This window comes from Octopus bimaculoides, chromosome 10 (assembly GCF_046866305.1).
Source record: "Octopus bimaculoides isolate indiv1 chromosome 10, ASM4686630v1, whole genome shotgun sequence".
Lineage (NCBI taxonomy): Eukaryota > Metazoa > Mollusca > Cephalopoda > Octopoda > Octopodidae > Octopus > Octopus bimaculoides.
The window spans coordinates 65,380,012-65,393,415 of record NC_142937.1 but is presented as its reverse complement, the minus strand read 5'-3'; the positions used below and the strand labels follow the sequence as shown (position 1 = coordinate 65,393,415).

The 13,404-nt window shown below is 35.3% G+C and overlaps 1 protein-coding gene across 1 annotated transcript in view; it reads right to left on the bottom strand.

Annotated features, from left to right (window-relative positions):
* The window catches only part of LOC106877714 (dynein axonemal heavy chain 5), a 435,668-nt gene that overhangs the window by 159,343 nt on the left and 262,921 nt on the right, over window positions 1–13,404 (bottom strand). The window contains exons 59-63 of the mRNA XM_089358248.1: window positions 10,971–11,158; window positions 9,775–9,942; window positions 4,794–4,931; window positions 3,915–4,172; window positions 1,549–1,743 (exon numbers count right to left, since the gene is read on the bottom strand). Of these exons, the coding sequence (XP_089214374.1) occupies window positions 1,549–1,743; window positions 3,915–4,172; window positions 4,794–4,931; window positions 9,775–9,942; window positions 10,971–11,158 (947 nt within the window). The remainder of the gene's footprint in view (window positions 1–1,548; window positions 1,744–3,914; window positions 4,173–4,793; window positions 4,932–9,774; window positions 9,943–10,970; window positions 11,159–13,404) is intronic.

Sequence of the window (13,404 nt, the reverse complement as noted above, 5' to 3'; positions counted from 1 at the left end):
TAAAGTGCATACATAGATACATATATTGTTAAATACAACTGTATATGCACAACCATACACAAATTTATCTATCTACATTTCTGTCTATATATTTGTTTATGTATAGGTACGTATTGTGTGTGTGCACACAATATATACAGACAGATACTCAAATGCTCAAAATCTATAGATTTAAAGTGGAAAAGGTTTACAGCTGGATTAAATATTGTAGATCAGTGACTCTCAACCATTTTTTATCTATGTACCCCTTTGATTACTATTTTATTCTGGTGGACCCCCCATAGCCTCTCGATGTTTAAAAATTAGTTTTATAGATACTTCTTTCAAATTTCCTATTTTGCTTTGCACACATTAACTTGTCTAAGTTGAACTATGTAAACCTAATTTTTTCTTGCAATAAATACATCTAAACCAAAATTTTTTCATGGATCTTTAATATATTACTGTGGGTCCCCAATTTACTATTTTGCTTGTGTGGGCCCCGGTTGAGAACCACTGTTGTAGATGATATTCTGGAAATTCAGACAAAAGATATGGAAAAATATCTTCCTCCACAAAAAGACAACAAAAAACAAAAATCAAAACGAAAAAACTGAAGCCCAAGAGTTACTTTAATTAATTACTAAGCTTTTGAGAATCTGACAGGATAAATACATGTCAATACTTAAATTTCCATAATAGCCATAGTGCCTTACTTTCATTACAAGGCCTGTGAAGGATGCCTCTATATAGTTGCTCAACCTGCTAGAAATAGCAGACGAAGTAAACAAATGGCACATAGGTGGTCGATTGAGTTACTGGATGCAATGTACATATTCATCATTTTAGTAGTAGTAGTAGCAGTAGTAGTAAATGACCTTGGTTAACAAATAATGATTTCTTGTAAAGAAAGTATATAAAGCTACCTTTCTTGGGAGGCACAGGTAGTTGTATATTGAATACGTGAATGAAGGCCACCACTTCAACCAATCAGCATACATAGAATTAATATAGAAATATTGATATGCTGGTGGTAAGTTCTTGTTTTGAGGTATAAACTAAAACCCTCTCAAAACTTGAAGCACTACTTACTTCATACGTCACTATACATCAATTAGGTTACTAAAACATTGTACAGTCTAGTAGTTAGGGATGTTTGGCTTATGACCATAAAGTTATGTGTTCAATTCCGGGTCCAGACAGTGTGTTGTGTCTTTGCGCAAGGCACTTTATATCATATGCTTCCAGTTTACGTGGCTGAAGATGAACATCAACCAAGATCTAGTGCAGCTCTCTCTCTCTCTCTCACACACACACGCATAACAGCTAAAACATCTAGGATATTTCACTGGCTCAAGAGTGTATCTATATCTGTTCACAACTCAAACATGGACATTAAATTTATAACATGATGAAATAAGTCGGGGATTGGTACTAAAGAAACAGGAATAATTATCAGTCACAAAGTCTTTGATTGATGCAACTTAGGCTGTAAGTGAAAAAAGAAAAAGAGATTCTGATTGATTCAAGTGCACAAGTCCTGAAAAAAAAAAAATTAGAAACTCTCACCTGTAATTCGTTAGCCTTTTCTCGATTCTTTATCCAGCTCTTCCCTTGACCTTGTGGATCAATTAGTAGAGGGTAACGAGCTGCTTCATTGACAATCAGTCCATTTTGGATGGAGAGTTCATCATTAGGAAGACCTTGAAGATTCCACTCTGTGATGGTTGAATTCTCAGCTAACATTGCAACTATGTTGAGATCCTTATTGAAAAGACAACAAAGACTTTAGTCTATGTACAGATCTCTTAAGACAGATTTTATGACTGATTTACCAGTTTACTGCAGTTTATGCTGTGGACATACACTCTATCAAATGTGGTGTGCTGCAGGGTTTAATTTCATTCTCCACATTCTTGCAACTATATATCAACAACCAACAACAACCACTGCAGATTATACACCCCTCATTCATTATTAACTTTCCACATACAGGCAACATCCACATGCATCCAAGACACCTCACACCATGTCATCATATCTGTACTGACTCTATGAACAGAAACCCCCAGATAACTTCCTTCAATAGATTTATACCAATCTTGTCTTCTTTAACTGTATGAAGACTCAGTCTTTATCAATATTGGTTTCAAATTTTGGCACAAGGCCAGTAAATTTGGGGTAGGGAGCATACAGAACTGTTTAAGATAAACAATTACAAAGTATTTCACTCAATAGATAAACCCCGAGTTAACTTCATTAGATTCCACACGACATGCAGAGTATATCATCAAGACATCATAAAGAAGTCAGCTTCGTCCACCCCAGTGGGGAAAATCCCTGAACAAAGCTGCATAGGAATGGCTACCTTGGATAAATATGTACTGCAACTGATTTAGTTTAAATTGACTAAATGTACATAAATGCTACTGCAAAGAAGATTAGGATGTTTATCCAGCAGAACCACATGTTGGATTAGAATTTGATGAGAATAATAATTTAATAAATTTTGAAGATGTATAATTCTCTTTTTGGTCTTATACATATACATATTAATTGAAATGTACAGTATCATATATCCATACGGCCGATCTTGTCAATCGGTTTCACATTGAGGATTCAACGGAGTATTAGGTAACAGTCCAATTATATAACCCTGTGCTCATCAGAGGTAGCCATTATGGAATGAAGTACGAATGACAAAGTGGAGTGTATTGGGGAGAGGCTTTATGCTAATCAGTTGAGTAATCTTTAAAATACAATTTAGGATATCAGAGTGTGTGTGTGTGTGTGTGTGTGTGTGTGTGCATGTAATTCTTGGCTATTCCATAGAACTGTAGAACTGGGGTTTGTGTGGCACATGTTCTGGTTAAATACATTGTGGACTGCATGGTGAAGTGTTGGTTGATGTAATGACAAATCTTTTGAGGTGACAGGCTTGTAATGAAAGCTACAGAAATATTTTGCAAAGTAAACATACATCAAGATATATGTAGTTTTGAAATGTCGAAATTTCAGTTTCCCATCTATACAAAGTTTAATATGACCTACTGGAGTATTGAACTGATAAAACATTCTTAAAACAAATGAATTTAAGGCCAGTCCAAACATTGCATACATCTGAAAAAATTTTATGAAATACAACAAAATAACTGTGAAGTTTTACTGCTACCTATTTTCCTACAAAGTAATGTTTTTAAACCTTGCTAAAGCATTGTATAATCTCATCTAGCATGGTATATTACTCTTCTTGCTTCAGACGTTTCTGTCTACAAAGAATAAAATAAATATATTCGTTTCACTTCATAGCTGAGTGGTTCATGTTTGGTAGAGTAATATATTTAGTAGTAAAAATAGTTATGCAACAATTCATTGCAAATATTTGAATCTCAAAAATGAAATGAAATAGATAAATAAATAAATAAACAAACCCATCCACTTATGGCAAGCAAGTATATGTAAAGTATTAAAGAAACCAATTTGTCCCATAAGACTTCTATGAATTACAATAAGGAAATAAACAGGTGTGGCTGTGTGGTTAGAAGCTTGCTTCCCAGCCACATGGTTCCAGATTCAGTCCCACCGTGTGGCATTTTGGGCAAGTGTCTTCTACTATAATCTTGAGCTGATCAAAACCTTGTGAGTGGATTTGGTAGATGGAAACTGAAAGAAGTCCGTCATATATTATGTGTTTTGTATGCGTGTGTGTGTGTGGTGTGTCAATCTGTCACCCCAACATTGCCTGACAACCAGTGTGTCTATGTCCCTGTAACTTAGCAGTTCAGCAATAGAGACTGATAGAATAAGTACTAGGACTTAAAAAATAAGTCATGGGGTTGATTTGTTCAACTAAAAATTCTACAAGGCAGTGCTCCAGCATAACCGCAGTCAAATGACTGAAAAAGTAAAAGTGAAAGAAGAAAAGTATTTCTTACTTCTGTAAAAGGTATATTTGCTTGTGACATTTCATTTTTCCAGATCTTTATCATTCGGTTTCTAAATTCTTGGTTGAAAGGACCTGAGTATGATAAGAATCCAGTTGCCAGTAATACATCACCGACGAGTTTCTTGATCTGTTCTTGAAAGCTTTTGCTTGCCTCTGTCCAACGTAAACGTTCTCCAGCTAGGCCCTCAATCAATGTTGTTGCATTTGACATTTTGCGACGACAAGCTTCAGCATCCTCTCGGAGGATCTAATTGACAATTTAAACAGAGATTTTCAGGTAAAATAATGTCACTTTCTGTCTAAATAATAGTTGATTTACTCTATTGACACTATGAAATTAGGTTTCATAGTGTCTGATAAGATTAGTCAACTTCAAAAATACCAGCTCAAAACATATGTATATTTATTTAATTTATGGGCTGTTGTTGTTGGGTGTTAACAAAACACCCACAGATTTTACAATGTGTCAGATACATATATGAGAATTTACACCCTTCATGGGGTACCATATTGAGAATATGAAATGAATTTAAACTTATTCATCTGATGTATCTGGTCCTTTCAGGAAATTTGATGTGATAGAGGAGAGCCAAGACTTTTTTTTTTAAACAAGACATTTGTACTTCAGAGCCAGAGGCAATTTCAGCCAGGCTGGTATCGAAAGGGTTAAAGTTGAGTAGCACTAAACCATTGATTTTACCTCTATATCACCATTAAAAAACACTCATACCTGTGAAAGAAATGATAATGTGAATTAAGTCAATCTTAATTTTACTAACCAGCAAAGCAGTGAGACCACAAAGGTTTGATGTGTTGGTTAACAACAAAGAAAACTAAAACCCTGTCAGTTGTTTGTCACTTTTCTTACCTGTTTTTCTCTCATGGCAGCATCATACATTGCTTGGACTTTGTCAAGTTCTTGCTGCTTATCATCAAGTTGTGCCTGAGCTGATGCCAGGTCAGAATTAGCAACCTCCAGGCGTCCAGCTTGTGAGGCAAGATTTGCCTGAAATAAAGAAAGAAAATTATAAAACATGAAAGGATACATTTTTTAATTACCTTAAGATAGATTTGTTTATCAACTTTTTTCAATGGTCTTAAGTTCAGGTTTATCTATCAGTTTCTTTTTCTAGATTAGATGATAAATTAGAAATAGCAAGTGGTCTGAGAGCTTACAGCATTAAAGTATTTTTAAATAAATCTTTTACAAATAGAATTTTCATGCTTTTGAAGTCTATTTCTTGCATCTCTCCTCCTTTTATGATTACATTAAAAGATAAATGTCCTGTTCCTCATTCAGTTGTTGGAACTCTGTAAGGGTCTTTTGCAGCAAGTTTTTCATGGCATTTCATTTCAAAAATATGATTAAAAGGAATTTCCTTAGATTTAGTTTATCATAGTTTCTTTAGTTTCTCATAGCGGCTTGTGGGAAGATTTTAACTCAGGACAGTAAATCAACAATATACTCAGCAATTACATAGCCCCTCTACTGCTTAAATAGAGAACTGTTCCCCAGCAATACAAGCTATTTACTTAATGAAACCCTTCATGCCCTACAGAGAAGAAATCATCAATGACCTTTCTTCAATTTTCTCAAATCTATGCTGCTTTTCTACTTCTCTCCAGTTGGATCCCTTCTTCTTTAGCTCTCCTTCAGTCAGTATCCTGCCTCCAGCTATTCTTAAGGCATTCCCACTTCTGCCCTCTCTTGTGGGTTCTAAGTCAGGACCTGACAAATAATGCAGGATGCTGGTTTCCTTTTGGATTTCACTGCATCACATCATATGTATCTCAAAAAGAAGGCCTTCTTCTCCTAGGTCTTGTTGGATTTAAATTATCATTGGTGCTTCTGTAATTTTTCTCTTTTTTGAGGTAGGGCTGCTAGCTCTACACAAATCCATTTTAAACTCTGGAAAGAGGTGGTCCATATTAGCCCTTTGATCAGTTCCCAACATGAGAGGCTCTACAAAGAGCTGGTGATCTTAACCAGGTCTCTTTGCCTTTCTCTCTTCCTAGGTCATTGAAATAAAGTACCAATTATGCACTGTGATCGATATAACCGACTGTTCCCTTCCTCAGATTTCTGGCCATGTGCTGAGAGAAGAAATCAATAGTCTATGCCATTATTTCAGCTGTGAATTGTAATGTTTGATATTGTTTTCAATAATTTTATTTTCTCCTCTGGCAACTAAAACAGGTTTATGATCCATAATTAAAAGCTTGTCTTATGTGCTTTCAGGAAAGATATGAATGTCACAACTTCCCACTTCCCTCCTCTATGAATTCAAGGTTTCACTATTGTTTCAGAAATCTTCATTCCCCCCCCCCCCCCACATGGCTTACATTTTACAAATCACTTTATTTATTATATCTAATTATTTATTTATCCTATATATATCAAGAAGTAAAGTTGCAAGGTACTGCACAAGTGGAAATATATATGAAAGAAGGCTTGAAAATGCAATTTTAAAAATGTTTAGCCTTTTATTTCATGTTCTATAACTTGAGACAATTGTACAGATTTTTCTCGCTAGGTTGAAGGGGATGTTTATCTTCATGTGCTTTGGGTGATTGGAGGTAAACAGAAGGCACTGTTTGGAATCAGTTGGTTTGTAGTGGATATCAGTTTCAATGTAGGTACCTTTTCTTATAATAAGAATGTCAAGAAAAGGAAGTTGGCCTTGACTATATGCCATTGTGAATTGGATATGGTTGTTGACACTGTTGACTAAGTTTTTGAAATCATTGAGTTGGTCAAGTGTGTGGGACCATAGGATGAGGCAATCATCCAAGTAGCGTTTCCAATTCTCCAACAGGTATTTGTGGAAAACAGGCTATATTTTGATTTGGATTCTTCATAAATTTGTAATTCTAGGTCGGTCATTACCAGGTTTGCATAAGCAGGGGCAACTTTAGTACCAATTGCAGTCTCTGATACCTGTCTGTAGGTATTATTATTAAAATTCAAAAAGTTGTTTTGGAGAATAAACTTAAGGTCCTCAATGATAAATTCTTTTCTATTCTTTCCGGGACCTCATTGGGGTATTTTTCTAGCCAGAATTTAATGGCTTCCAGTCCATATTGATGTGGGATCATAGTGTAAAGGTTTATTACATCAAAGGAGTCAATGAAAATGTCTTTATTGGTATGTTTGGAGAGATGATTTAGTAGGTCCAGGTCATCTCTTACAATACTTGGTAGCAACCCATATTTTAGAAAAATAACTATAACTCACACACTTCACCAACAACAAATCACAAAACATCAAACACACACCACTCCTAACTTTGACAACAACAATAACATTTTCAAACCTTTCATATATATGTATATATATGTATGTATGTACATATATATACATATATGCATACACACACACACACACACACATATATATATGTATGTATCATGCATAGGCTTGAAAGAAATGATGCTACCATGATCCACTGGATGTGTAATGTCAGTGTGCACGCACAACAAAGTCTAAGCACCCTGAGAGAAATGTTAGACATAAGAAGCATCGAATGTGGCATGCAAGAGAGATGTTTGCATTGGTATGGTTATGTACTGCGGATGGATGAGGAGATCTGTGTGAAGAAGTGCCACTCCCAAACAGTGGAAGAAATCCAGGGTAGAGGGAGACCCAGAAAGACATGGGTTGAGGTAGGGAAGCATAACCTTCGAACAATGAGAAGACCCAGCAAATAAAGTGAGTCCACAGCTGTAACCCACACCAGTGTTGCATAACCAGCCAACTCAAAAGTACCTTGGATCATAGGGTGACATGCTGTGCTTGAGGAGACCTATTGAGTCAAGTACATCAATATCAATGGCAATATCAAAATCAAATCAAATGGAAATTGGAAATTACGTGCCAGAGGTACGTAAAAAGCACTGTCCGAACATGGCCGATGCCAGTGCTGCTTTGACTGACTTCTGTGCCAGAGACGTGTATAAAGCACCATTTGGTCGTGGTCGATGCCAGCCTACTCTGGCCCCTGTGCCAGTGGCACGTAAAAAGCACCCACTACATTCTCAGAATGGTTGGTGTTAGGAAGGTCATCCAGCTGTAGAAACACTGCCAGATCAGATTGGGGCCTGGTGCAGCCTTCTGGCTTCCCAGACCCCAGTCGAACTGTCCAAATGATGCCAGCATGAAAAATGGACATTAAATGATGATGATGATGTATATATATATATATATCTATGCATATATATATATATATATATATATATATATATATATATATATATATATATAATCTAACATATGACAATTAGTCAGTTGCCATAATAAAACTTATGGCAACTGACTAATTGTCACATATTATATTATAGATAAATTCCTCTATTTACATAATAGTGAGGTCTCATTCATTCTTTATTTGTCATATTATTAATATATATATATATATATATATATATATATATATTTCGTTTTGGGATTTGGTTTTCAAAATTCTTTATGTGAGTTCGTATGTTAAAGCATATTCTGTTGTGTCTGGGGAGAGTCATTCTCTTTTGGTGCCTTATAATTTAACACACTCACTGGTAAAATTTCCACTTATTTCTTTTTTATTTTTCAAAAATTTTCGTTACGTCTTGTAACCTTTTCAATAGTTTCGAGAGTCAAAACTATTGAAAAGACACAACGAAAATTTTAGAAAAATAAAAGAGAAATAAGTGGAAATTTTACCGGTGAGTGTGTTAAATTATGAAGCACCAAAAGAGAGTGACTCTCACCAGACACAACAGTATACATATATATATATGTATGTATGTATGTATGTATGTATATATATATATATATATATATATATATATATACACATATATACATACATATATACACATATATACATATATACATACATATATATATATATAGATATATATACACACATACATACATACATATATATATATATGTGTGTGTGTGTGTGTATGTATATGTATGTATGTATGTATGCATGCATGTAATGCCACAGCCTCATTCTGACCTATGCTCTGTGACTGAAATTTGATACTTAGTAACTGTATTTATATATGTATGTGTGTGTGTGTGTGTATATATATATGTGTATATATATATATATATATATATATATATATATATATATATACATATACAGTTGCCAAGTATCAAATTTTACTCACAATACACTGGTCAAACAGAGACAATAGTAATATGAATATATGTATATGTACTCGTGTGTGTGTTTGTTTGAAAGGGTGTATATGCCTTAAAAAGATTAAAAACCTACTTCAGTCCATGGGATTGCACCTAGAAAGTTACCTTCCGAGGCATAAGTCTGGACAAGGTTGTTTATGGGAGACCTGTAGTTGCCCATGCATACCAGCCTTCCCTCTCTATGCCACCGATGTTGGCCAAAGGAAAGGCAGAGGACGATACAGGTTGGTACCAGTGACGTTGCAACTCATTTCTACAGCTGAGTGAACTGGAGCAACATGAAAAAATGTGTTTTGCTCCAGAACACAACACACAGCCTGGTCCGGGAATTGAACTCACTACCTCTTGATTGTGAGCCTGACACTCTAACCACTGAGCTATGTGCCTTCACATGTATATGTCCTACATAAACAAACAAAGAATATGACCTGTAGCAAGGTGGTTCAAGATGCAAAAATATGAAACAAGAAAGTGTGACATCAAGAATGGCATCTAGCTCTAGAATACTGCCTCAAGAAGTCTCAGCCAACCCATGCCAGCATGGAAAAACCTCATAAAACCGAGGATGATGATGACACTGATGACCATGTTGACAATTACTACAACAGAAATGATGACAGCAAGGTATCCCTCTCAATATTTGTGACCATCTAATTACCTTCAGTGGCAAAACTTCTTTGTTTATTCCAAAGAATGTGGCCATGGCACAAGTCCAAGACAGCAACCCAGCAACATCACCACAGACTTTCTTTGCAGTTTCCAAATTGTAATCTTCCATGTTTAAGTAAGTCTGTAAGAATTCCACCGTTTCAGAATTGATTGTGTCCTGCAAGAAGAAATCAGTAAAGTTTATCATTACTATAACCCCTTCTGTTGCCACTGCTGCTTCTGTTGCCGCTCCTGCCCCCACCGCTCCCACTACTACAACTATTACAGTGTGTATAGCAAATGTCTAAGTTTACATAATATCAGTAAAAGTATTTTCCATCAGTTTTAATATCTATTTAGACCATGTTATCTATCTTAACGCTACCTGCATCTTTTCAAATACAAATTAGAACACACTTAAAAGATTGAAAGGAAATTTATATAATTTCAAAACAAATTAAAATAATCTTGAAACAAATTAAATAACAGACACTTATGCAAAACCTAAGGGAAAGATTTAATGTGCTTTGAGACTTTAATCAGTTTTAAAATTATCTTAATTTGCTTTGAGTTTATTTTATTTGGTTTTGAATTAATTTTAATTTATACTTGAAAATGGTATAGTGAATGTGAACACAGTCTAGTTTATATACAAGAGCAACACGTGACCATATAAAAGCTATGTCTCTTTATCATGTCAAAATCACATGGCCTGTCTGATTAACATCTATTGTCCATATTTCTCAGGTTGATACAAGCCAACAACCAAACCATTACTGGGTTGCTGGACCTATCAGAATTGAAAGTAAATCTCTTTAAAATGAGATAAAAGAAAAATAAGTGGGGTTGAGGTTGGAGGTACATGTATGAATAAAACACAATATGATCTCCTTTGATGATAGGTTGGCTCAATCAGAGTTGTTCACTTGAGTTTTAACATCAACAACATCAACATCTGACCCCCATGTACTTCATTGACATCTTCAGATTATATCCAATCAATATCTATAAGATGTATTTACTTAGGTGACATTTAAACCCTCTGTTGGTCCAATCAAAATCAGCAGACAGTGTCAACAGAAGTGGTTTGTTTATTTATTTACATACTTAATAACATATTATGTTTCTCAAAAGAAAAAAGTGATGGAAGAAGAGAAAATGGAGAAAATAAATGGGAAAGAAACTGGAGAAAAAAATGATCATTACCTTTGGAAAAGTCAGTAACCCTTGTAAGAACTGGCCTGAACTCATTAATTTCTGGGCTTCAATCCAAGAAGGTTTTGGACAGCTCCGTTCAGGATCCATTGTTATTGGTTCAACTTTCCGTTGGAAAAGAAGCAACGCGCAGTCCATTATCCTCATAATTAGATGTGGAGGTTTGGATAACTTGCGGACTGAAATGATTGAATAATCAAAGGTTAGCTGGTTCAAATCATTACTATGTAATGAATGCATAAGACGTGTGCGTGTGTGTGTGTGTGTGTGTGTGTGTGTGTGTGTGTGTGTGTGTGTGTGTGCATATATATAGGTGCAGGCATAGGTGTGCAGTTGGGAAATTCACTTCTCAGCCTCATCATTTCTGGTTCAATTCCAGTGTGCAGAGATCTTGGGCAAGTACTTTTGACAATAACCTTGAATCATTCAATGTCTTGTGAATGAATTTCACAGAAACTGCTTCAAGACTGGCATATACATATATCAGTGAGCATGTGTGTGTGTGTGTTTGTGTGTGTGTGTGTTTGTGTGTACAGGGATGATATCTAGAGAGTAAGGCAGCTGGATGATGAGAGTTATCCAGTACTTTGTCAAAATGTCATAGACAAGAAGTGATGTGTGAGTAGGTGCATTGTCATGATGCAGCATCTAGATTTTTTTTGTTCATGTCTTTTCACTACTTTGCCTAAATAGCTCTTCCTTTCACTGCTGCATTGCCCTTTATTGCTAGTTTTATCACATGAATCAAATCCATGATGAATGAAACCCTGCCTGTCATAAAAAAAAAAAAAAAGAAAAGAAAGCAATCAGCATTGTCTTTTCATCTGAATGAGTCTGAGATGCTATTTTTTAACCTATGCACAGCATCAAAGATGAACTAGCTCGATGACTGTCTTTTTGTTTCGACATCATATTCATACACCATTTCCTCATCAGTAATGGCACTCATTTCTGTAGAAAATCAAATAAGCCCTGAGTACTTGTGACTCAGTTCTCTTGATGTTCATCTGTCAGTAGACGTAGTACAAATTTCACAGCAATATAATGCACTTTTGATTTCTTTTATTTTAAAATCACATGACACAAAACTTTAATGGGTGTCTCCTTCTTTGGACATTTTACAGTTAGGCAACAGTTTTCATACTACATGGCATTCACAATGAGTGTCTTCTTTGGAAATTTTGCTGCCAGGCAACAGTTTTCATTGAACATGGCATTCACAGTAGTGATCAGTTATCATGGAAGGTTGTCTGAATTTGAAATGGTCTTTGGTGGAAGTTCTTACCAGTCTGAAAAGCTGGTATCTCTCATGATTTTGGATACAGCTCAAATAATCTTCTTCGTAAACCTATTGCAGTATTAGAAAAGTCTTCACAAAAGGTTTTCCTTATGAGAAACAGAAATTCACACCAAACGTGTTGTTTTGTCAAATCCTTCACTATATATATAAGGTCTTCTTATTCTTAATTACTTGACTGTGAAATGGGATTGGTCTATTTCCAGACCAATGGGAGAAGAGTAATATTCCATTAACCTTTTGTAGCTGTATTTCAGATGAAATATTTTACTGGAATTTAGTAAGCTGACAACCTTCTTCATTTATTGGTATATGAAGCTATGGTACAGAATATAATGTAATTTAGTAAATGGTTCTTACATAGAATATTGGAATTTCAATGTGAACTCTCTAAAAGAAGGGGTTTTGTAATGTGCAACCAGTATTGTCTCAAGCAGTTTGGTATCAAAAGTATTGAATACCTATATACATTAAATGAAAATATCATTTTTATATAGTTTTATTTAGAAGGTAGGATCTATTCCTGTGCATCTGACCCACTGAGGCACAGAGATATATCCTTTCCTTGACCCCTTGAGGCTAGTTGGATTGATGTGGTTGATAATCTGCTTGAAAATATGCGAGTTAATACTTGTAGGGAAAAAAACTTCAACAACAAAAGAATTCCAGTGGATTGACATTTTGTGAAGGAAGGATTGGGTGAAGTGATTAGTGAAGGACTAGGAATGGGAAGAATTCAGCAAAGGTGATAAGAGGAGGAGAAATGTGTATATCAGGTGGAGATGGTTGGAAATAGCTAGTTCAGATAAGGTCAAATTGCTATTGCAATGGTAGAAAAGATAGAGCAACAAAGCAAAGAAATGGCTTGTGTGTGCACTAGAAAAGGAGTGTGTTTGTTGGTGAATCCTTGCCCGCCAGTGAGACAGATAGTTTTGCTTTTGAATCTAATTTAGGACACAATTTGTTTCTTTGATTGTCAAGTAGATGTAAAGTTCCACAGTTAATCACTTGACTAGTATCTGGTCACATAATGAAATAGTTCTACTGATGGCTAGAAGATGCTTGGTGGCTGTTTCACACTTCTTCTTCAACTTTGTCATTGTCAGCTCCTTAAATGTAAAAGCATCA